At 37.2% G+C, this 25,487-nt stretch overlaps 1 protein-coding gene across 1 annotated transcript in view; it reads right to left on the bottom strand.

Annotated features, from left to right (window-relative positions):
- Nucleotides 1-25,487, bottom strand: part of LAMA2 (laminin subunit alpha 2) — a 588,895-nt gene that overhangs the window by 174,470 nt on the left and 388,938 nt on the right. Inside the window, exons 23-29 of the mRNA XM_071218658.1 lie at nucleotides 21,309-21,545; nucleotides 19,829-19,972; nucleotides 18,118-18,297; nucleotides 17,831-18,019; nucleotides 17,609-17,742; nucleotides 13,629-13,746; nucleotides 6,949-7,083 (exon numbers count right to left, since the gene is read on the bottom strand). Coding sequence (XP_071074759.1) covers nucleotides 6,949-7,083; nucleotides 13,629-13,746; nucleotides 17,609-17,742; nucleotides 17,831-18,019; nucleotides 18,118-18,297; nucleotides 19,829-19,972; nucleotides 21,309-21,545 — 1,137 coding nt within the window. The remainder of the gene's footprint in view (nucleotides 1-6,948; nucleotides 7,084-13,628; nucleotides 13,747-17,608; nucleotides 17,743-17,830; nucleotides 18,020-18,117; nucleotides 18,298-19,828; nucleotides 19,973-21,308; nucleotides 21,546-25,487) is intronic.

Raw genomic sequence — 25,487 nt, 5'->3', positions numbered from 1 at the left:
AAAAATATATTTGAAAAATAATAATAAAGTGGGTTGGGAGAAAAACACACCAAATGTAAGATAAGGACTATAATTTGTAGTAAGATTTTGACAATATTCTTTCATAATTTGTAACAAATGTCTTACGACAATGCAAGGTGTTGGTAGAAGGCTGATGTGTGGGACCCCTGTATGATGTTATACATATTTGCTTTGTATGTTCACAACTTTTAGGGAAGCGGATTTGGCTCATCGGATAGAGCACCTGCCTACCACATGGGAGGTCCAGGGTTCAAACCCAGCGCTTCCTGACCTGTGTGGTGAGCCGGCCCACCACCTGATGTGAGCAAGGAGTGCCGTGCCATGCAGGGGTGTCCCCCGTGTAGGGGAGCCCCACGTGCAAGGAGTGCACCCTATAAGGAGAGCCACTCCATGCGAAAAAAGCGCAGCCTGCCCAGGAATGGCACCACACACACGGAGAGCTGACGCAGCAAGATGATACAACAAAGAGAGACAGATTCCTGGTGCCACTGACAAGAATACAAGTGGACACAGAAGAACACACAGTGAATGGACACAGAGAGCAGACAACTAGGGGGTGGGGAAGGGGAGAGAAAAATAAGTAAATAAATCTTAAAAAAAAAAAAAATGCAACTATTCACTTATTATTTACATATGTTCATATACAAATGATATAAAGATAATAATAGGGTGGGTTGGGGGAAAATATTTTGGTTAGTAGTAATATTTTGACAATGCTCTTTAAGCCTTAGTTAAAATGGTTTAACAACAATGCAAGATATAGGTGGCAGGGTGAGTTATGAGAGTCGTGTGTGATGTTATATATGTTTGTTTTGTAAGTTCACAACGCTTACTATATATTTATTGTTTATGTATATTTATGTATGAGTGATAAATTTCAATAAATTTTTAAAAAATGAAAAAAAAATGACTATGTGTAGGTTTATAAATGCCTAGGATGAGGAAACAACTCTCTTCAAGTGTCATTAGGATTATGTAGAGAATACTTACAACATAGTATGGGCTTTATTTAACAGTAGAAAATCTAGGCCTGTAAAACTTTCTATAGTTTTGCCCCCTCCCAACCTATATTTTTGAAGAATTGTATAAAGAAAGAGAGAGGGGAAAAAAAGCTATATGAGAATATCTAGCATAGTGATGGAAATAAAAATGCTCTTTATACATTTGGCTTAATTATCAACTGGTTGTTAGAAAATAAATGATAAATAACATGATGACATGTATGTTAATTATCTTGGCATCTTTATCACCACCACCACCACCATCATCATCATCATCATTCACTATCATTTTAATGGAGCTTACCAAATGCTAAGTAATGTTTTAAGCATTTTATCCAAGTTTTCATTGAATTCTTAAAATAAACTTATGAGAAGGTACTATTATCTCCATGTTATAAATGAGGGAACTAAGAACCTACTGAGGTTAAATAAATTGCCTATGCTCAGATACAGCTAGGAAGGGTTGGAGTTAGGATTTGAATCCAGGCAGTCTGAATTCTATAGCCCATACTCTTTTTTAATCCCTATACCAAAGTAGAAATCTTTGTGATTTTAATCTGGGATCTTGGAAACTAAGGTAAATTTCTATCAGCATTGCATGTTGAAAAGAATCAGTATGCTTCAGTTTCCTTAGTTATAACATGGGATTTATAATAGCTATTTCCTATGTGGCACACTAGGCTATTTCAAAGATAAATAAGGTTGCCTAAATTCAAAAGCTGTAAGTTCCCTGAAGGAAAATATAAAAATTTGGAGCATAATTTATACTCACTATGTATGTTTGATGCAAGTCTTTATTTTTTATTTCATCTAGAGATATTTCAGAAAACAGTCCTCTATTTAGGATCCTTAAGGAAGGAAAATAGCTATAATAGCTAATTAGACAAAAGAGAAGACAACTTTAATCCTAAATAAAAATGAAATTAAGCTGTATCTTTCATGAAGACTTCTCGATTAATCAAAAGAAGCACTTAACCCTGTTAAAAAGTGCTAGTAAAAACTGCATAAGAAAGAAGACTGCATTTAATGCACACTTAAGAATGTATGTTTAAACCCTCCCCCCGCCCCCCAATATATTTATTGGATTTTGCTGGCCAGCAGATTGGTGAAAGAATATTAGCCCAAAACCAAATAGTAATTATTTCAAGAGTGCAAGGATGGTTAGTATTAGTCAATTATTCTCATAGTCCATAACATTATTCATCATTCTCTTTAAGGTCAAAAACTATATAATCACCTTTGAGATGAATGAACCTTCTGTAGCACCACCACCATCCATAAGCATCTGATAAGTTTCAATATTTTATCTTGATTGAAAGAAGATATTCTTAGGAAACGAGGAAGTTTTCTTAACATGACAAAGGATATTCATCTTAAACTAACCATCAGCATCATAGTTTAGGAAGAAAGACTTGAGACATTCATATTAAAATTAGGGGTAAGATAGGAAGCAGAGTACCCACTATTTAACATATTTTGGGAGAAAATGTAGAAGATATGAAATTATTATAATAGATATAGCTTCTGGCAAGGAAGCACAATTATAATTATTTGTACATGACATTTCTGTTAACATAAAAATAAATGAAAGAATCAACTGAATTGCTTCTGGAAACCAAAAAGAAAGTGTCCAGATATCAAATAAATTTACAAAACTCTACTCTGTTTATATTTACTAGTATTGACCAGTTAGTAAATATGTTTTTTTACAAAAAGGGTGATATTCTCTTTTGAGATGAAAAAGTAACAGAAATAATTTTAATATGAGAAATATGGCCCTATGTAGATATTAAAACAATTTACTATTAGACATGAAATGTTTGAATAGAGAATGTTTGAATATTCTTTGATTGAGGGATGAAAATTGAATAATATAAAGGTAACAATTTTTTCCAAACTTTTAAACATAATTCCAGTCAAAATCCTAATAGCATTTCTTAGGAGAAGGATTGATGTAGTGAATTAAAATGTTATCTGGTAGAATATATAAGTATACTAAGTTAAGAAAATTAGGAGAAGATGAGTAATAAGGAGTCTCAATTTACCAGATATTATAACTACTATAAAATGAATGTAATCAGAACCTAATAACCAGAACTAAAAGGAAAACAGAGTGGTAAAGATAATCCTTAAACAGATCATAATATGGGTAAAACAAATCTTCACATATTAAGATATTATGACATATCAGTGAGAATAAGGAAATATTAACGAAATGTGTCAGATGAAGTAAAAAATACTTTAAGAAAGGTAATTAGATTATTGCCCCACAGCAAAATAAATTTCAGATATGCTATAAAATTGGATCTAAGATTAAATCATAAAAATATGTTGGACACAAAATGACAAATATGTATGGTCTCTCTACTATGAACTAAATATGATGAATAAACTCATGGAGATAATCTATAGAGTATAGGTTACTAGGAGACAATGTGGGTTAAGAAGAAGTATCTGAAGCTAAATGTATATAGAATGTTTAAGAAGGGTGATTGTAAATGTGTGGAAATGTATAGAATTGATGGTAACACGTTATAGTGAATAAAACACTGCTAATTTATAAATATGATTTTGGCTGAAAGGAGTAGTCTTAGGGAGGTTAATGTCAATTGAAAGAAACTTAGAAGATAATCTAGGGACTGTGTAACAGAGTGACTTTGGTGGTGGATGAGAATTTTGGTTAATAGTACAAACAAACGAATGCTCCTCTACTACAAGGTGTTAAGAATATGGTGACATATGGGGAAACTTATAGACTATAGTTGACAGTAATAATGTCATACTTTTACAGTAATGGCAAAGAAGGTACTATACCTAAGGGTCAACAATGGGGAGATGTAAGGGGTTGGGAATTTTTCCTTTTGGAATAATGAAAACATTCTAAAATGGACTAAGGTGACAAAAACACAACTCTGTGATGAAAAAGGAACCACTGAGTATACACTTTGGATGGGCTGTAAAGGGAGGAGGCCATATAACTCAGTGATTCCTATGGTGGATGATGGACTGTGGTCAACAGTACAAAAACGAGAACATTCTCTTAGGAACTATAACAAGTATACAGTACTAATACATGGTGTAAATAATAGGATTGTTTGTGGGAAAAATACACCAGGTATAAGCTATGAACTATAGACAGCAGCAATAGTATGACAATGTTCCTTCCTCATTTGTAACAAATGTGTCACAACAATGTAAGGTGGTGGTGGTAGGGTGATGCATAGGAATCTTGTATGGTATGCATGATCGTTTTGTAAACTCCACTTCTCTAAATAAAAAAAATAATGGTAAATGCTATGGGTCTCACTATAGGTACTGAAAGTCATGTGACTGGGATCATCATGAAAGCAAGTGTAGTTATAGAAACAAATTGCTCCAAGGGTCAAATTCTGGGAACACCACTATGTAGAGGTCAGAGTGATAAGGAGGAAACAGCCAAAACAGAGAAGGAGCAGCCACGGAGTTTAAGAATCCTCAGACTGTCATGGTCTGGGAAGCAAACTTCACAAAGAGTTGAGAAATGGTGTGATTCATGATGCCAAATGCTGCTGACAGAGCCAGTGAGATGAAGACTGACAGCTGAACATTAGTCACTGGTTTCAGAATAACGGTGGATGTAAAAGCCTGATTTTAGCAGTTCAAGAGACAACGTGGGGAGAGAAATTGTAGGCAGAGTATGGGCTAACTCTGCACAGATGGAGATGAATGAGGCAGTAGTTAGAAAGGAAGTGAAATTTTAAAAGTTGTTTTTGTTTTCCGTGTGTGTTTTTTTAAGGTGCAGGAACAAACATAAGTGGTGATGCAAAAGGGAGGGGAGAAGAGTTGGATAGAGGTCCTTGAGGGGAAGGAGGGTCGGGATCTAGTGTGCAAGTAGAAGGGTTGGTCTGTCCTAGAAAAAGAACAGTTCATCCAAAGAAGAGGCAGAGATGCAGAAAATTGGTAATGGAGCAGAGAGGCACAACCATTGGGTACAGGTGGTAGTAGGTCCTTGTGTTAGTTCTCTTCTGACTGCTTCTATGCTCTCAATGAAATAAGAAGTAAAGCCATCAGCTGAGAGTAAGGGTGGAAAGAGGATGAGAGGTTTGTATTTGAAGATGAGGGGAGGGGATACGAAATAGTCTTCCAGGAACTAGGAGATGAATGGATAGAGAAACGTGGTACGGGTGCAGAGCAGCATAAGTGTCCACTGGAAGTGAGTGGTCCTGAGTTTAAGTTGAGACTAAACAGCAGAGGAATCTGGTTTCCTGTAGTCATAGATGTGGTGTGGCGAAGAAAGGAAAATTTAACCAGTTTTGGGAAAGGAAGGGAGGGAAAGGAAGGAGGTAGGGAGGAGGGGGGAGAGAGAGAGGAGAGAAAGAAAAAAGGAAGGAAGGAAGGAAGGAAGGAAGGAAGGAAGGAAGGAAGGAAGGAAGGAAGGAAGGAAGGAAGGAAGGAAACAAGGGAAATGTGCAAGCAGTAGTACTGATGAAGGGCAATGAACGTTAAGCTGGTTAAGAAAGTGGGGGCATGAGAGAGGTAAGAACAATGAAACAATGTGAGGCTCCATCAGTGATGGGGTTAAAATGTTGAAGTACTAAGAAGTCAACTGGAGAGATAAGAAACGGTTGTCAAAGAACAGTATATTTGAAACTGAGACTATAGAGGGTTGCACTTATTGATAGTGACAAGGTCTAGGATATGACCCTGGAGTGAGGGCAATTAACTGAGGGTTAATTGTATGGAAGAGCTAATTTTATGGATATTAAAGTCACCAAGAGCTATGATAGGAATAGTGCTGGACAGAATGGCAGTAATACAGAAGCAAAAATCTTCACAGAATGAGGTGTTGACCTGAAGAGTGGTGGATGACTCCAACGACAGCTGTGGTGGGCAAACAGATGATGGCATGGGATGTCAAGCTGGGTGGTTTCAGGAAGGAGAGAAGAAGGATGACAGGAAGGTGGCAAGGAGAAGAAAGGGCAGCTGCTCCACTTTCAGGCCTAGGGGACTGAAGAGTAGAAGAGAAAAAATAAAGCTACCACTGGAAAGGGGGAGTCAGGTTGCAGTTGGATCAAGATGAACAGAACATTCAGGATGAGGGAGATTACGTAGTGGGCTTCGCTGCTATCTGCCCATGGGTTCCAGAAGATTCCACAAATACAATGGAAGCATTTCAGAAGATGAGGAGGAATAAGAAATGGGGTCAGCAAAGGAGATGTAGGAAGCTGTGTAGGAATTAGTCTAGGGACTGATAGTACAGGAAATCTGAATTTCTTAGGGTGCCTGAAATAAAAGGGGTGAAAGATATGATAGTATTAGTCATGACTGTTCTAAGACAGATGGGCTGGTATGGCCTCAGGGTGCTAGCAGGACCACAACAAAAAATAAGAGCAACCTGAATGTTACCGGATATGCAATGTAAGACTGTAAAGATTTTACAGACTATCGAAAAACATAATACGGTCATGATAGATAAATCTCAAGAGAAAGTAAACCTGCATTTGTGGTCTTACATAGTCGTATTTATAAGCACATGCATAAAATTGGTAGGAAATACCTAAAATGTTAAATGGTTACCTCACATTGAATTTTGGGTGATTTAAAAATGTTTTCTTACTGCTTTTCTGTATTTCCCAAATTTCTCATGAAAGCTTATTTTTGTTTATAATCAGGGAACAAAGAAATCCTTGTGATTTTTAAGTAGTTGTGCCCTTTGGTGCTCTTCTCAGATGCTGTTCACATTCTAAATCTTGCTGTAAGTCATTATTTTATAATTAGTTGTTAGACTGTATGACATGGTATCTTCCCTACCCCCTCCGTGTTTTATTTCACATTTGCACATGCAAAGTTCTGTTCCTACAGTTTAGCGGACTGTGCATGCAGCAGCTGAGCATGCGTAAAGAGAAACGACAGCACGGCCCTCGGTGAAGCAAGGTGCGGCAAATACCTGGCATATGGATGTTTCAGGGTCACACAGGCTGCTGTGTCCATGACACTGGCACGGAACACAGGTGCCCAGGGTTGGTCCAGGGGTGTGGCCACTCGGATCAGAAGGTAGTCGGTAAAATCCTGGCAAACACGCCTGAAAGAAAAGGAAGCAGCTTAGGACAACCAGGCCGGGGATCTTGACTTATTGACACTTGGGTGCTTAAGCGTTTGAAAAGAATAGCTTCTTCCCACCACCCATGTGGAGGGCAATAAGGCTTACAAATACAAGTGCCAACCGCAATTCTTCATGTGTATTTTTGCCCTCCCTAGAGTGCCCAGACTGGCCCACATGTAATCCTAATTTTGCAAAGGAAAGCTTTCATTTACATATAAAATTCTTCACCTGAAAAGCTTTGAAATTCTTTTCGAGAAAGAGGTTTGTTTTGAAATAAAATTATCACAGGCGCCAAAGAGAGAATTCCAATGCCCTTGGCAATTTAATATCTGCTTCTACTGTGCTTGATGGATAACTAATAAATGTCCAATGAAACTCAATGAAGAATTAAATAAATAAATGTCATGTTTGCATTATTTATAGCCATGTAATTTAAAGGCTATAAAAGTAAGAAACTCAAAATAATAAAAGCTAGACATGTCTTGGGACTATCAGGCCACAAATAAAATTTATCATTCCCTGATCTGGTTTTTTTGTTTTGTTTTGTTTTTTCATTTTGCAATAAAAATTTGAGAGCAAACCAAATGCCGCTAGCAGAGCTGACATGTGCAAAACCAAGAGTTCCACCTTCATTCCTGTTCATTATGTAAACGTATCAGAAAAGTCTCTGGATTTTCCAAATCCCACACCTCTGGAGATGGGATGAGAACAGGCTTGTAATACCAGCTTCTTTACCAACTGCAAATCTGCTGCATTTATCAGGCACTGTCTGATTTACAAGTAAGAGACAGGAGTCAGCTAAAGATGATGATGGGACTACTTTACCACCTTGGCTACTTAATATTTCTTCACAGGCTATATTGCACCATGAATAAAAGAAAAGTGATTACTGAATATGTTGAAAATATATTTATATATTGGATTAAGTACTACAGAATGCTGCTACCTGCTTTTGGTTCTAGACTAAGTTAGCCCAGAGAGGAATATGCAAAGAGGTTGCTTAGAAAGAGAAAAAGATCAAAAGTCAGCATTCTCTTTGTATATTTTGATACAGATAATGCTAAAGTATCTCAATTAAGCGTTTCCCTATTTTTATCACAACAATAAGAAATTTTACTGAGATTTATTAATGTCTTAGCATTGAATAAACTGATAAAGAAAACTGAGGGTAGTATTCAAAATAGGTTGAGTCTCATTTGTCTTATGGTGGACATATCATATATTTTAATAAATTAATTCATATTATTTTAAATCAAGGTTCATTTTGCCATTGTTACTGGACAAGGCCTGGAAATTAGGGCTGAGGAATTCATTTAAGCATTACTGAAGAAACACTCCAAGGTGCATGGATTATTCCAATTCTTTAGCATGCTGACTCTTGAATAAAACTGGATTTCCTTTACATGGGTTTCATCTTAAATATTTACATAATTATTGTTATTTTCCTGATATAATTGCAAGTGCTTTGACTAAGATGATTTCTAAAATTTCTTTGGGCTCTAAACACTCTAGGTTTGTTTTGTGTCCTAATGGTGGATTAAATCTCTAAGAGTTAGCAAAAAGAGTCTTTTCTGCAAGACACAAGTTAGGAATTCTTAAAACATTTTTTTAAAGGAATAGGACCTCTTTATTTCTTTTTAACCTCCTTTCCTGGATATTTATTCACTTATTTATTTCTGAGGGTGCTTTTCAGTATCAGGTACTTTTCCTCTCAGTAGATTCAAAATTCATGAAATTGATTATATTTTTGTTGGGACCAACAGAGGAAAGATAACACCTACTTATTTGAGCCTCCCCTAAAATCTTTTTTTGGAACAAAATGGAAAAGTAAAGAAGAGCAAATAAATAAATAAACCTGTTTTCTGAGCTCATTTTATTGTGCAGTGAGGAATCTGGCCTTGCCCAAAGAAAGGTTTCGCTTTTATCTTTGCTCCTGGGAGGTAACTGCCACACTCTAGAAATTTCCCCAGTGATAAGATTGTCTTTGTATTCTCGGTGGTCCCCTGGGAAACAGCTGATAGTTTAGGTTAACTAGGTGACTCAGGGTGGGGGCAGTCACTGTCTACAGTCCTAGGGAGAGTTTGGCCAAACCAGAAGACCAACCAGAGGATTCAGGTCTTGAGCTTTTGGGGGTATGGTGGTATCAATCAGCCTAGCGGCGGCTTCGTTTAACCATTTGGATGACTGATTTATCAGTCATGCGTAGGTAATGAAGTTCCAATAAAAACTCAACGTTAAAGCTTGGTAAGCTCCCTGGTTGGCAATCATATACATTCACGCCAAGAGGGTACATAGTCCTGAGGACAACAGAAGCTTCAAGTTTGTAAGCCTCTTATTTTCTGCCTTATGCCTTTCTTCCTTCGGCTGATAAATATAGTCTTTCCCTGTAATAAACACAACCAATAGAAAAACACTCTATCCTGTTTCTACACACATGGCTTCTGCAATCAGGCAAACTTGGGTTTAGTTCCTGTTCCACCACTTATTACATATGATTCTGGGCAGGCTTTGAGTTCCGTGGGCTTCAGTTTCCTCACCTGCAACATAAGAATTTTGTATAACCTAATTAGAGAGTGTAAATTTATCTAAGTTTTTTGAAACACATAACCTATGTTCAAATTCCAATTCGATCTTTCCCTCTTTCAACTGAATATTGATAAATTTGTTTCAAATTCCAATTTGGTTGCTTCCTAACTGGGTGTTCATAGGCAGGTTTCTTAACCCGCCTGGGCCTCAATTTCCTCTGTAAAATGGGGATCACACACTCAATGATAATGTAAGTATTGTAACAGGAAGTGGGCCAAGCATTTTGCAGGATATAGTAAGCATTCAATAGATGATGGATGAGCTTTTTTTGTTTTTCAATATGGTTGTTGTATTAAACGAGATAATGTATGTTTAGTGTTTAACATACAAAATATCAATGTTTTGGGGTCCTCTATCCCAGATAATTTTTAGATGTAGTTGTTGAGAATAAACTAAAAATTAAAGGCAACCATGATAGTTTTAAGTTGTACTATATTTAGGAAACAAAATCACAATGTATGTCATTTAACCATACCATACTCCTCAACATTTTTTATGTATGCAAAAAACAGATTCTTTGGGTCTTAGGTGTTAATGGAAGTGGCAAAGTATCCTGACCTGTGTGTGTATTTAAGGAGAAAACTCTTTCTGCAAAGTTGCCTCTTTGGTGAGTTTTACGGGTTGATAATAAGTATAAATTATTTGGAGCTTAAAGACATTATTTTTAATAGCAAAAAATGACAGTTTCAGAGTGATGATCCAATAGGCACCAGTCATTCAACCATGAGCCAGAGACCTATTAAAATAGGAGGAGGGAGGAAGGGGAGGGAAACTATCAAAATATGACCGAGATCATTTGCAAATTTCTGATTTCCATGGCATTATTGCAGAGACCCTTATATTCAATGCTTAATATTTTCCTTTTTTAAGAGAGGCAGTCATAAATAAGAATGGTAACTGCATATAACCCAAACTGAATTTAGGTGAGTTTATGTATCAACATAAACTGAGCCAATGGTGAAAAGCATTTAAGTAAAGTGTGTTAAACTAAATGTCTCCCACACTGACAAATCTGGTGGGGGGGAAAGGCAACCTTCATTGACTTGTAAAGGTAATCTGGTCTCCATTCAAATCATAAAGCGTAATAATTAGGCATTTCTAGAACTAACGTTTTCAATGACCAGGGCTGCAGTATCATAACACTCAGGTAATTGGCAAAGGCTAACCAAGTATCACCATAACTGGCTATATTTTTAGTGGTCACTAACACTTAGTTTTGTTTATTTGCAAACACATTTGGAATAACAATACAAAACAGACAGACTTTTTAAAGGCAGATGTCTCTAGAATACCATACATTTGGTGAGAATATTGTAAAGGAATTGCTTTGTGTATTCATGACCCAAAGCATGTGTTAACTGGAATGTGACATATTATTTCAAAACTGTCCTTAGCTCTTGCTTTGATGATTAGATTTTATGCCTGGGTAATTATACTTTAGAGTCAAGATGAATTATAAATAAGATGTCTAATGGATTAGAGGCAATGGGTTGTGGAGAACACCTCAGGTACCTGATTATACGAGATAGGCCTTTATCCCCCTAGTCTCTTCACTAAACTAGTACTGTAATTATTATCTGTAAATAGAAGATGAAGTGAAATTCATGGGATACAGGTGAGACCACCAATGTAGACGATAGTTTGTATGTATTTCTAATTTCTCCTGATTTTCTTCATTTTTCATTTGCTTTATTTTTGCTAATATTTATTTTCATATGATAATGGAAAATTACTAAAGTAACAGGAACGACTGTTCTCAAACATAGTACTCAAAAAGCCTACCCATCACAATATAGAAAAGTTTTTTAAATCTGGAAAGGAAGACAGGCTGCATTAAAAATAATTTGCTGCTCTACTGACATTTTTGTTTGCAAGTGAACAATATTATTTGAAACGAAGGCAGGAAAAATATAGCTGTGGTGACTTTCTCTTCAAGATATCTAAAGATCAACATGACTACTTATTGAGTAATTTCTACAGCAAAGTAATATTGTAGAATCAGAGCATTTTAGAACTTCAGAACCCAAGCTATCATTTTCTGCTTTGGATGACTACACAGTAACTAAAGCCTATAGCAATTAAGGGAATTGCCCAAGGCACACAGTTAGTTAGCAGTACAGCCAGATGCCCCTCTCGAGGACACATAAAATTTCATTTCAAGTCTAGGAAATTCCCAAGTTTTTTCTGTTTTCTATCTTTTAATCTTTCACACTTACTAGAAAGGCTGCATATTTTGTATGGGCCACAATCTCTTACCTGCCCTATAGAGGCAATATGTGAACGGGTAAGGTATGTACTTGTTGGTATTTGTATAAATGTATATATAGATGTATGTAGGAGTTATGATTTAATAGTGAGGTAGTTTATTTGGACACATTCAAATGTTTATTGTCCTGAGAGCCACACAAACAAGGTTATAAAATTATGCCTAGGATGCTTCATAACATACTTGTAGTTATTCTTAGGAAATAGCCCTCTGAACAATGTGGAACCCATATGATGGTTATAAGCTGAATGGCACTTCAGTTTACAATGGAGTTTTCTTTCATACGTAATTTTTCACTTAAATTGAGCCTCACAATGAACCTGTAGATAAAGAACCTGAGGTTCAACCAGCAGGGCAAGTAAATGGTCCAAGTAGTGAAACTGGGCAGGATTCATTGAAACTAAATTCCTTTTTCTTTCTGCTATACTTTGCTACATGTCAAGAAATTTCATTTCATCATTTTTAAGTTTTACTGTGATGCTGATCTGGTGTCATCACCTGCCTCATGCCATACTTACCAAAACTTTATCAAATACTACTTACAAAATAATATAATTATGTATAAAATTATTCATAAATGAATCCATACATGGCTATATAACTCATTACTACATTAACATTAACCACAACAACTAACAACACCCAACATAACTCCCCTCCAAGTCCTGTGATGAGTGCTTTATGGTTATAGCTCATTTAGTCTTCATTAAATTCTTATGATTTAGGTCGGGGAGACATGAAAAATACCTGCAAGGTATGCCATGAGCACCAACTGAGCTGACTAAAGAGAATCATGCCGTAGGCTGGGAACAGGTCCCAGACGGCCCTTCCAGGCCAGGCTTTAGTTGTGGACTCAGGAGTTCTGTGGGGTCTCTGCAGCGACAGGGTTGAGTACAGTAGGGGGGTCTCAGAAGCTGGGGCACTTACCAGCTGAAGAGTAAAGTGATTTAGTAAGTAGAGCAAGGTCTCAGCTCTAGTGAATCTGGCTAAGATTCAAACCCAGGCTAGTTTTCCTTTTATGCCACCTTCCCTGCCTGATACTGTTATTAATTTTAATATATGCAGATATTAATCTACTTTCAGAAGATGAAATTATGGAAAATTTGCCCATTCTAAGGATAGTCAAAAATGTAATCCACAAAGTTTTAAAAAATCAGTTTTTAAAATGCAATGACTGAATGAGGGCACTGTTGGAATAACCGTATGTCCTTTGAAGAAACCTATTTGGAAGAAGACAGCCTGCTATTTGGTACACAAATTTTGTCATGTTTTATACACAAACAATCATCCAAATCCCAATATAATTTCATCTCATAATCTCTGTGGTTTAGATGTTTCTAACTGTTCAGAAGTAGGGGTAAAGAAACAGACCAGTTAGAATAAATGTTCCTATGAAAACATTCTTATTTCCTGATCCCCCCCTTATTATTTTTTTTTTTTTTACAAATCTTTTAATTTTTATCAAATATTTCCTTCAGTACCTTCAGTGGTGATTCTTACTACTAGGTAATAATGACATCAACCTTCTGCTACTGTGTTTCACACTGAGAGGAAGATCTAAAAAAAGAGGTGAAGGATATGCAGGAAAGTAAAATACATTGCAGCAAAGGTATACTGGGAGTATTTCCAGTTGACTTAAATGCATTGGGCAGGTTAATAGGCGCTAGCTTACCTCACAGGAAAAGCCAGAATAGCCTGGGGGACAATCACATTTTTCTATCAAGTGAGCAGGAGGAGTCACTGCTGATAATCGTCCTGGTTCGGCTACCTCCATTGAGATTTCAGAAATCCTGGAAACAATGAGTATATACTTAAAACGATCATATCAGTTAATTAAGGCCCTCTTTACCCCCAACCCCACCCACCTAGCAAATAATCATTCCCCCAGTAAAAATCTTTTCAAATTTTTATGAATAGCCTCCAGCTCTTTCTATTGTTTTGATTCCGTTTAAATTTCAGGGGCTAATGGGGCACATTTTGTTACTATGTCTTTGCTTCCTCAAAGATTGAGATTTACACATTAGCAAAATATTCACATGAATCATAAGGAGTTTAGTAAACTGGAAGTCTGATGAGAAGTTTTTATTTATTTACTTATTTATATTTACCTTTTTAACATGTGAGTGGCTTTGGGTAGACTTGGCTAGTTAATTAGAAGTTTATATTCTTTCAAACAGACAACCCAAGGTCATTTCCTATGGGAATATGCCCAGTTGTCACAAGTGAAATTGCTTTTAATTTCCAACCACCCCCAATTTCTTCCTCTAGTCTCTGAATGCAACTACCTGGCAAACACTGATCAAGCATGATCTAATAATATTAATCTTCTTTCTGAGGCTAAAGAACCTTTCAAATTAGCATTTTGTTAATGTTATTAAATAAATCCCTCAAGTATCTGAACTCACCCCTCCTACTGGTAAGAGGGTCTTTATAATTGAAAAAACAATTATTTGCAGTGAAAATGCTGATACCCTTTTCATCAGTTTGAAATTATGCATTAAATAATAGATGCAGTCCATAAACTCAGACTATTTCATGACTGACTAACTGGTAACATGAAAATGTTCTGCAAATAAACTTTTAAATGAGACAATGAATTGTTTTGCTTTAATAAAATACATCTCCAGTAGCTAAAGGGACTTGAATCATAAACTTTATAACAAGCACAGGTAGCTTTTATTGAAACTGAGTTATGAATGCTCTTTCTGGCTTCACTAGCATTGTATTCTGCACTAGAAGCTCGGCTGGGCTTTATAAAACACATGGAGTTAAAAGTTCCCTTTCCTTCTCCCCTCCTTATTGTACTTGTAGTGGTGGTGAGCTAGCTGTCAACACAGGACTCCTCTCTCCTAGGGAAGACCCCATCCCTATGTACCCCTGGAGTCACCCTGGTAGTAAGAAGGTAAACGGTGTTTATCGGCAACACCTCCACGGTCTGATGGCCTGAGGAGTTGCTAGTATCACCTTCCCTTCTCTCTCACTTATATGCACACAACACGCTAGCAAGGCTTTTAAAAAAATCAAGTGTAGCCTGACTGGTGACAATAACAGATATTTCTGCAATACAATATTTTTCTTAGAGGATTAAAGAGCAACAGCTGTACCTCTGTCAGTGATGTGGTCAAACTCAGGCTTCTATTTAAGCAAATACCAAAATGCAAATGTTATTTTCTTCAAATAAATGTAAGAAATGACAAATGCAAAGACAAAAGAAAATTCCAACATTGGCAAAATACAATGTCTGAATCTCAAATCACATACCCTTAAACAATGCTTCTGAGCCTATTTAAAATTTTTAAGTGAATAATTAAAGATGCAGGGATATCTTGTTACTTGGGAAGGGTGGTAATATTAAAACATATTTAGACCTTTCTCACAATTCTACTGTCTTACAAAAGTAAGTGTTAACCCCTGCCTTCTTTGTTCTTATCATTGTTAGATTTTGAGTCTAGTTTTTATTGACCTTAAAAAAGCGAAGTAGGGAAGTGGACTTGGCCCAGTGGTTAGGGCGTCCGTCTACCACATGGGAGGTCTGCGGTTCAAACCCTGGGCCTCCTTGACCTGTGTGGAGCTGGCCCACGTGCAGTGATGATGCGTGCGGGGAGTGCCGTGCCACGCAGGGGTGTCCCCTTGTAGGGGAGCCCCACATGCAAGGAGTGTGCCTGTAAAGAGAGCCGCCCAGTGTGAAAGAAAGTTCAGCCTGCTCAGGAATGGTGCTGCACACATGGAGAGCTGACGCAGCAAGATGACACAACAAAAGAAACACAGATTCCCATGCTGCTGACAACAGAAGCCGACAAAGAATACGCAGCAAATAGACACAAAGAACAGACAACTGGGCCGGGGGGGAGGAGGGGAGAGAAATAAATAAACAAACAAACAAATAAATAAATAAGGAAAGAAAGAGGAAAGGAAAGGGAAAGGAAAGGAAAGGAAAGGGATAGGAAAGGGAAAGGAACGGGAAAGGAAAGGAAAGAAAAGGAAGAAAGAAAGGAAAGTATGTTTACTAACTCTAAAGTTTAAAAAAAAGATCACTTAAGCCAAAGGCTATTTTGTTTAGTGAGGTATACGAAATGAGAGAAAGACTTAAGAGGAAAAAGCAGACGGCTTCATTAGACATGGCAGAGGCCCTAGGAAGAGAGATGAGGTATTAGCCTGATAGTCTACATCCAACCTTGTGGAGAGAACAGAGCAGTTAAGCCCAGAGAGAAATGAGGCCCAGGAGAGGGACGAGACTTATCCCAGCCTACAGTTGATATTGGAAGAAGTGGGATCAAGGAACCTTAAAAGGAAGAGGAAGGCTGAACCCTTGCAGATATTGGCAGCCATCTTGCTCCTACATGTGGCAACAGACTTTGGTGAGGGAAAAAACTTTATGTGTTATGGTCTAGTAACTGTAAGCTTCTACCCCAAATAAATACCCTTTATAAAAGCCAACAGATTTCTGGTGTTTTCCATCAGCACCCCTTTGGCTGACTAAGACAGGGTGGGAGAGGGACAAAAAAGCTATACTGAAAAATGCAAGACAAAATTGTTTCTATCAGTTTAACTAAAAAAATGTTCTGTACACTAGGAAACTCAAATTTTACCTGTGCCTTGAGTACTTTCCATAATATATTTTCATAATCACAAAAATAATCTCTTGTCCTCAATGAGGTACAAACCTGCTTTGGCTTCTACCACCTGATTTACATCTGATATTCTAAAATAATTAACAATGTATAGTTGTCAGCATATTTTTGGCACACATTTATTATTTCACATAAAAATAATCTTCTGTTACAAGTGAAAAATATGAAAAGGAAACCAATGGAATACAGATTTAAAAGTGAATTTTGCCCTTGAGTATTTCTTTACCAAAAATTCCTGAATCAATCAGAAAAGCCATATGAGTCTTCTTCATGAAAGAATAGAGTTTTGTGCTGTGTAAATGGATTAGTACAATGCAAACATTTGAATTACGGTATTTTTGATTCAGTTATTTGCAAATGAGAGACTTTATAGTTTTTTTTGTTTTGTTTACTTGCCCTGGTCTACTAACTTATTCTATGAAATCATATGTAAAAACATACTGGTTGCATATTCTTATAGGACAAGACAGAGAAACTGAGGCAATGGTGCCAAATGAGTTTATATGTCTTTTTCTTTTGGGGAATATCACCATAAACCCATGGGTTTCATATATATTCAATGTACTTCAATACATTTGCAGTACTTTTTTAATGTCTAATTTGTCTCAAATTTGACTAGAAGACATCTGTTCACGCTGGATACTGTGTCTCTCTGAAATGATCCATTGAGTATTTGATAACTTCCCCCACTTACAGGCCAGGTAAGATGTCTCCAGTTTTCCGGCATATTTCCTATCCCAGATTCAATGTCCATGTGTCCTGATTCCTTCTAACAGAATATGGTAGAGACAAAATCTGGGCTTTAGGTATAATTCACTGACACAGCTATCGTTGCTTCTAGTGCTTGTGTTGTCCTCTTCTGGTGAATGCCTCGACTTCCACCAGATAACCTGGGAACCATCCTTGACTTGCCTTCTATCATTACAAATCATTACAAAACCAACCAGGTGAAACTCTTTCTTATCTCATTTCTTACTGATCTTCCCTATAAACTCTCCAATGAGAATCTGCTATAGATTACCTGCTTTGTCGCATGACATTTCCATAAGTGGCCTTAATGAGAATATAATGAATGTCATAGAGGATATCCAAGAAATCTTCACGGGTTACAGTCCTGCTGATTCGGGGATCATCACCATAATACTTCCACTCTTTCTGTTAAGAAAATAAAAAAAGAAACCTACTTTGACAAAACTGAATACACAGCTGCTGGCATCCTTGTATCAAAAAATAATAATCTTACCTCTGTCATTTCAATTTCATGTCTTGTCAATTGGCCAATTAGAGGAGCAGCCATATGCCGGATGATAATTCTGGCATGAGTAGGAGTCCCACCCCGAATGATAACTTGAGGGTTATATGTAGAGAAACCTGTCTCTTCCCGAGCCTCAAAATAGATTGCATACTTGAGTTTGCCTCCATAGGCCATCAACTAACAAAATAAAATGAGCAGTCATTAGTTAGGTAAATCAGGATCCCAGAAACATATTTTACTTTGTTCCCATTTGATTTTAAAGTTCTTGTTCTCACCTTTTTTCCCTCAAACTGTTCTGGAAGTTTCCAATAAAAAGGTTCCAAGTGGAGATCTTGTCTCACAAGATCCATGTGTGCCACGATCTCTGGATGCTGGAAGGCGATGCCTTTGGTAGTTGTGTGCTGCAGTGCCTCATCTACCAGGGGCAGAATGGTCTGCTTAGGTGTCAATGTCACCTGATGGGAAGGAATCAAAGCAGAGGACTGATTTCAAGTCTTTTGGGCACTCCTTTAAAACTAAGTTACGGAGGAAGCAGATGTGGCTCAAGCAATTGGGCTCCTGCCTACCACATGGGAGGTCCTTGGTTCGTTTCTGGTGACTCCTAAAGAAGACAGCGAGCTGGCATGACGTAACAAGATGGTGCAACAAGAAACACAAGAAGAAATACATAGTGACAGACACAACAAATCAGGGAGCAGAGGTGGTTCAAATGATTAGGCACCTCCCACATTGGAGGTCCTGGGTTCGGTTCCCGGTGTCTCTTAAAGAAATAAAGAAGACAAACAGACACAGCAAGTACAAACAACAAGGGAGTGGGGTGTCATAAATAAAAAACAAAAAAACAGAAACAAAAAAACTAAGTTATGGACTGCATGGCTGTCTGCAGTCACCCGTCTTCGCACGCCGAGGAACTGTTCTCATAAGAAGCCGAACTTGGGTGTTGTGGGCATGTGAAAGAGGGGCTAAGTCTTTCTGACTTGTCTGCATAGTGAAAACCACAACAGCTGTGAAAAGTGGCATCTTTTACAATAATAAAATGCAGAACAAAAATTAGCATGGTCCCCCCTCCCAAATATCGATGACTCCTTGAGGTTGGCACAATAAATGTGCAAGGTCTGCGATTCTTTGCTCATTCAACATTCATGTTCTGGTGTCACCCACTTTTCAGAATGCAGCTTCTTCCCAGCTGTGCTGGTTTGATCTCTAGTGGACCCCAGAAAATCAGGTTCTTAAGCTAACCCTTTCCTGTGCATGTAAACCTGTTGAATGAGAGACCTTTTGATGAGATCACTTTCGATTAGATGGCTTCAGTTAAGGGCCTTTGATTAGATTGTGGGACCCAAGGTGGGTCTTACTGGAGTCCTTCATAAGTGGAGGACTAAAAGCAGAGACAAAAAAAAACAGCCAGCTGGAATCAGTGGAGCACGGAGGCACAGAGAGAGGCTCCCAAGAGGAGGCACCAGCTCCAGGAAGAAGAGATGAGGCCATCAGAAGGGTGGGGGGTGGGGGGAGAGCGCCTGCCCTGAGCGCTGCCACGTGCTTGATCAGCAATAGCTGCAGTTCCGAGAGAAGGCATCTTTAGAAGATGGAATTCTTGATTTGGACACTTTCACAGCCTCAGAACTGTAAGTTTTAACCTAATAAATTCCCATTATAAAAGCCAACACATTTCTGGTATACTGACTGGGCAGCATTTAGCAATCTGAGACCCTATCCCAAAGCATAACACTCTTTTTTTCTTTCAGGATCTATTACCTTGACAATAAATGAATTATTTTAAGAAAGAAAAGAAAAGAAGAAAGAAAAGAAAGGACAACTACACCTAATGTCTAATGGTGCATAGCCCCTTTGCCATTTTTAAATATGCACAGGGAAAAGGCTACTTAAATATTTTGCCATTTCCTCCTACCCCCCCAGTGGCTGCCTGAGAGCTGCCGGCAGGAGCGAACGTTATACCATTACATGGCTCAGCAGTTCCTTACTCACCCGTGTACGGATCAGACCTTTTGCTTCAGAGCACTGAGTAGTAGCGCCGAAGCAATAGCAGCTGCTGCAGCCAAGTGGGTTCTTGGTGCCAAGTCCAAATTTGCCAGGCCGGCACCTGTCACAGTGGACACCTTCCACGTTGACCTGAAGACAAAAGAGAGTCCCTCCAGAGTCCATAAAAGTTATGAGGGAAATAAACTTGAGAAGGAGTAACTGGGACAAAAAATTTTTTTTTTAAACAAATCAAAGCAAAGCTAGACTGAGAATTAGACTCACATCTCAACTGGCATACATAGTTAAGATTGTAAGGAGTTCACAGGCCTAAGAAGGCTTTATTTATGAAGAGGTATATTAGTAAGGTTATGATATATTGTTTATTTGTTTTGTTTTTTAGGACATACCAGGGATTGCACCCAGGACCTTGTACATGGGAAGCAGATGCTCAACCACTGAGCTACACCTGCTCCCCTGTATAGTGTTTTTTAAATCTAAACAGCACATTTCCTACTGTTCTGAGCTATATGAAAGTCTTGTGAGAATTTTAGAAGCAAAATAAAAATACTGATTCCAAAACAGTAATAAGATGCAAACTTGCAAAAAAAAATAGGGCATTAAAATGTACCTGCATTTAATTACGGTTAAATAATATATATATGTATATACATATATAATCTATAATGTATAACTGTAATTATAATATGTAATAATCCAGTATTATACTTGATATTAGGAGGAGGACCTTTCCTGGATGACCGAAGCTGCCATTCTCCTAAATTCTCAAGACTGTATTAATTACCACTGCCTGGATTTCATCCTCATGTTTCCTCTATCTGTTTTTGCTTTGACTTTTTCTTAAAAAGTTACTTCTTATGGTCATAGCTGCATTTATCCCAGGATTGATTTTTTTTCTGAAATATCTTAGGGGGAAGATCCCTCTTTTACTTTTTAATTGGCTGTTTTTCTACATCACTTAACAATATTAATAAGGGCAGATAGTCACTGTTTGTAATGTCAGCGTTTATACAGGATGATACTGGATGATACTGAACTTCCACAACAGTAAATATATTTTTCAGTGTATAGTAATTGCGGATTAATTTTAGGAGAAACAATTTTTATAAGACATTATTTAGCTAATGATTTTCTCTGAGGACACAAGAATTGTCTTTCAGGTTGTTTTTGTTTAAGCAAAGTGAATATATAAAGAGAAATCTTTCCATTTTAACATTGTCATCTCTACAAATGAGAAAAAAAAGCTGGGTTTTGGTTGAAAACAACTTCTCAGAAAACAGTGCTTATCTGTATGCCAGTGGACATGTATCAGTGAGAACTCCATGTCTGACAATGATTTTTAGTGTATCTCTTTGGTTAGCTTACTGCAGCAGGGATAACGAGCACCAAACATGGAATGAAGTGAAAACTAGGTGATGGAAATGGCATTAAGTAGGGTTTTTCCTTGCTGTATTCTGGCAGCACGCACCTTACAGGTACACTGCCCAGTGTGATCATTGCATGAGCACTTTTTGGCCTCTGAATCACAAGTCGCCTCATCAGTCCCAGGCAGGAAACAGTCACAGAGATTGCAGTGAGGGTAATTCCAGTGGCCTAGATTGCACTCTGTACATTTTGCACCGGAAAATTTCGGACGGCAGTTGCATTGACCCGTGTTCACGTTGCATTGGAAATCCAGCGATCCCACCACACTGCAGTTACAAGCCTAGAGAGGAGATAAAATCAACAACTATGAACACGCTTTCACTGGAAATACCTTAATTTTTTAATTCTAGTGTTCCTATGCTTCCATTAAAGAAATATTTATGTGTCTACAGCATATTTGGCCTTGTTCTAGTCTAGTAGCTTGAGAAACATCAGTGAGCATAACCTAAAAATTGCTTCCTGCATTTACTAAAATATATGATTGTCCAGAAACCATAATGGTATGTGAATAAAGCATTGTGCTTTCTTTCTGTCTTTTTTTTTGTGGTAGGGAGGAGTGAGGTATAGGTTATCCTCAAACTTTTCAATTTCAAAGATTAAACCTTAGACAGTCAATTTTCCCTTCTTGTTTCATTATTATTCCATTTAAGCTGTATAGAGGCACATCTTAGAGTCTAGTTGAGGGAAAAAAGTGAATATGTAAATCTGATGTGATGTAATAAGCACTATATGATATGTATGATAGTAGAAACGCAAAATGCTATGAAGACATAGAAGCAAACCAGATGTAGGAAGCCAGGGGTGACCTAGAGAAGTGATGCCCTGTATGTTATCTTTGGGCATTTAGGTTGGCAGACAAACTGGAATGGATGCTGTGCTGGCAACCTTGATTCTTCTTCTAGCAAAAATTTTGTTAGAATTTTAAAAAATTTGCATCTTTTTTCCCATTTATTTACTGGAACATGATAAGTTCTCTTGGTTTGGGAACATAATTGGTTTTTCATTCATTGCTGTTTCTCCAAACCTGCCTTTAATTTTTATTCATGTTCTAATTTATCAATTTTCTTCTTCAGAAACAACCGTAATTCTTAAAGTTCACTCTTGTCTGTCTGCCAAATCTGTAATAGCCCACGTCCATTATAATTATTTTCCTTTGCTTTACCCTTCTTATTTTATTCACCTCTCAATTTCTTTCTCCATTTACAACTTCTGTTTTCACAGTGAAAATCTCTTATGTGTACATACCACCAATGTTTATTTTTAATTACACAATTGCATTTTTGGTTCCTTTTCAATCTGTTTCTTAATTTTCCTCACTCATCTTGAATTAGAGCTCATTCTCTTGGTTTCATTTTATATTTTCCTTTTAAGACTCTTTTGCTCTTGGGCTACAGGGCTCATATAATCTTGACATGTACTGAAAAGGCCAGGTGGATTTCTAAAATTTCATTAAGGATCTTGAAATAAAAAATTTCCAGAGGCCAGCTATGTCAGTTATCAATTTATTGCCTCCTAGTTCTAAATTCACCTTACTTTGCCCTGCCTTGTGATATTTTACCTGGGCCCTAGAAACATCTCTCTGTGGCCAGATAGCAGAATATTAGCCTTAGTCAAGAGAGGGCCCTAGAGGGACCTAATAGTGTTGGGAAGAATCTTCCTTTCCAGGATCTGGTTCTCTATTGTTATCCTTATAATTTTATTACATGGCATAGGAGCTCAGCAGCCCAGAAAGATTTACAGCTGTGTCCTAGGGCCACTGTCTCCCCATCAACAGCTTTCTGAGTATCTCCAGCCTGTACACACCCTCTGACAAGAGACATCCTCCAACAATGGCATGTAGCTTCTACAGACCAGCACCTGCACATAGACTCCAGCAAATTTTAATATTTTATTTTATTTTATTATTCTATTCTATTCTATTCTCCTATCCTATCCTGTCCTATTCATTTTACCACCAGTAGGTTGTGTGTTCCTGTGGTCATCACACCCTCTTCAAAGAGGTCTGAATCTCAGCATTGGGTATGTGTGGCATGCTCTTTCCTAGTCCCTATTTCCTTTAGTGTCCTCAAATGTAGTAGCTGTTTGGTTTGGTTTGTTTTCTTGTCCCTGTTACTTCTGGCCCCCTTTTCAGTAATTTACCATTTCTACTAGTTAATGATTCTTTGCATTATATTTGCCCAGTTTGAAAATCTAGTGTGAGTCAGACCTCCTCAGCAGGCCCTGATACATATATTATACCATCTCTCTTTGGTTCTCTGAGTTTGCCACTATTCAGTGTGTGTAGTCTGCCTGTGACTCAACTCCTCTCAGTGCTATCTTATTATCCTTCTTGGATTTACAGTTCTATGGAAGGCCCAAATGCATGACAACTTGTCAAGTTCCCAGATCCAAGGCTAGCTGGATATCATTTGTCTATCTCACACTTTTAATATTCAACTTAAATCCACCCATAAGAGTTAAACTTCTTGGGAAGCAGATGTGGCTCAACTGATAGAGTATCTGCCTACCATAGAGGAGGTCCAGGGTTTGAACCCGGGGGGTGGGGGTCAGGGGGAAGAAATAAATCTAAAAAAAAAAAAAAGAAAAAGTGTTTAACTCCTGCTTTTGCTTCTGCCAATGCTCTTCTGCTTATGGAACTACTCTTTCTAGGATGGGATGCACAACCACCTGTTTCTCCTCTATCTTCTCTTTCCTGCCCAAATGTCTGGTGAAACATCTTCTTGATTCTGATTTTAAAATAGTTGTCAGGACTTGTTTTTTGTGTTCTTGTGATTAAATATTTTTCAATGTCTTCAGTGCTATCTAGTAGAAAGTCTGCAGTAGGATGTGCTAGCTAGAAATTATTATAAATTCAAGGATAAAAATGCTATTTATTATATTATTACTATTTATAATTTTAATTATTTCAGTTATTTATTATATTACATGGACATAGCATTCAAAGTATAGAATAAACCACTGCCATGACACTGAGTAACCTGTCCTTATTGAACATCAGATGTAGAATGAAATTTCAAAATTAGAATGATTTACTTATTCACGTAAATAATTTTTTCTTGCCAATTACTTTGAGTGTATATTGGATCAATTAAACAAAATGGGCCATAAAGAGGAAAAGAAAACTATGATATATTATGAAAACTATAATAAGATAATAAAAATTTCTTTGGAGGCATCCTTTAAATAACTAAAATTTGAAATGTATGCTACCAAATTTATTGTATAAGACCAAAGCACTGATTCTTAAAGAATGAACAGACAGACACTGGGATTTTTCCAAACTGGAAAAATGCACAGGAAGTTATAGTGGAGAATAAATGAGACCATTAACCATATGTTTAGATAGCACTGTAGGCATCATCAGAACTTAAATCATAATTAGATGTAATGTTTGTTCAGCAATAGAGAATTTATGCACTACTCCCCTCCTAGGGAAGGATGGCAGGCTTTGTATTCTACTCCAATAAAAGCTCAAACGATGTGTGTGCCTACACTTCAGCACAGGGAAATTATCCATGACACGAAGGGAAGCTATAAATCTCAAATCACTGTTTACTTCCTAGTCATTGAAGTTTGTAAATAGCAGAATACAAGCTCATAGACACATATGTGTGAGAGCATCATGGCATTTTTTTATACTGTTCATAATGGTGAAGGGTCTAGTTATTCAGAAATCGATACTCTCAAAAGTGGTTCAAAGTAATCAATACATTTTATTCAACACCATCGACATAAATGCTTATTCAATAATCAGCCTTCATTAAGTCAGAAAAAGTGTAGTATCAAATGTACCTCTACTTTATGTCAAGAAACCTGGACTACATTCCACCCTGATTTACATCATGACCATTAGCTATCAGCTTCAATTTCAGGAGTTTTACTAGAGTTTGGCCACATTACTAGGGTTATGGAAGCCTCACAAATTTCTATATGGTTTATTCATGAATCAAACTGACAAGGAGATGCTTGGAATGAAAACTGAAAATCCAAATAGTTAATCATAGAAATGTAGAATATTGTTCACTCATCAAAAAACTTTGAATCTCTTGAGAAATGTTTGTTTTGTTTCCAAAAATGTAGTTCCGCAATACTTTAAACTCCATAACAATGCTGGCAATAGAAAAAGGAATGTCCTTTCCAGTTTTTATTTTCTCTAATCAAACATCTAATGGAGGAGAGTCAGATATGGGAACTTTCTTGAACAATTACTAATGCATTTGTT

The sequence above is a fragment of the Dasypus novemcinctus genome, chromosome 11 (assembly GCF_030445035.2).
Source record: "Dasypus novemcinctus isolate mDasNov1 chromosome 11, mDasNov1.1.hap2, whole genome shotgun sequence".
Taxonomy (NCBI): Eukaryota; Metazoa; Chordata; class Mammalia; order Cingulata; family Dasypodidae; genus Dasypus; species Dasypus novemcinctus.
Note: the sequence above shows the minus strand (reverse complement) of the source record. Positions and strands in the feature narration are given on the sequence as shown.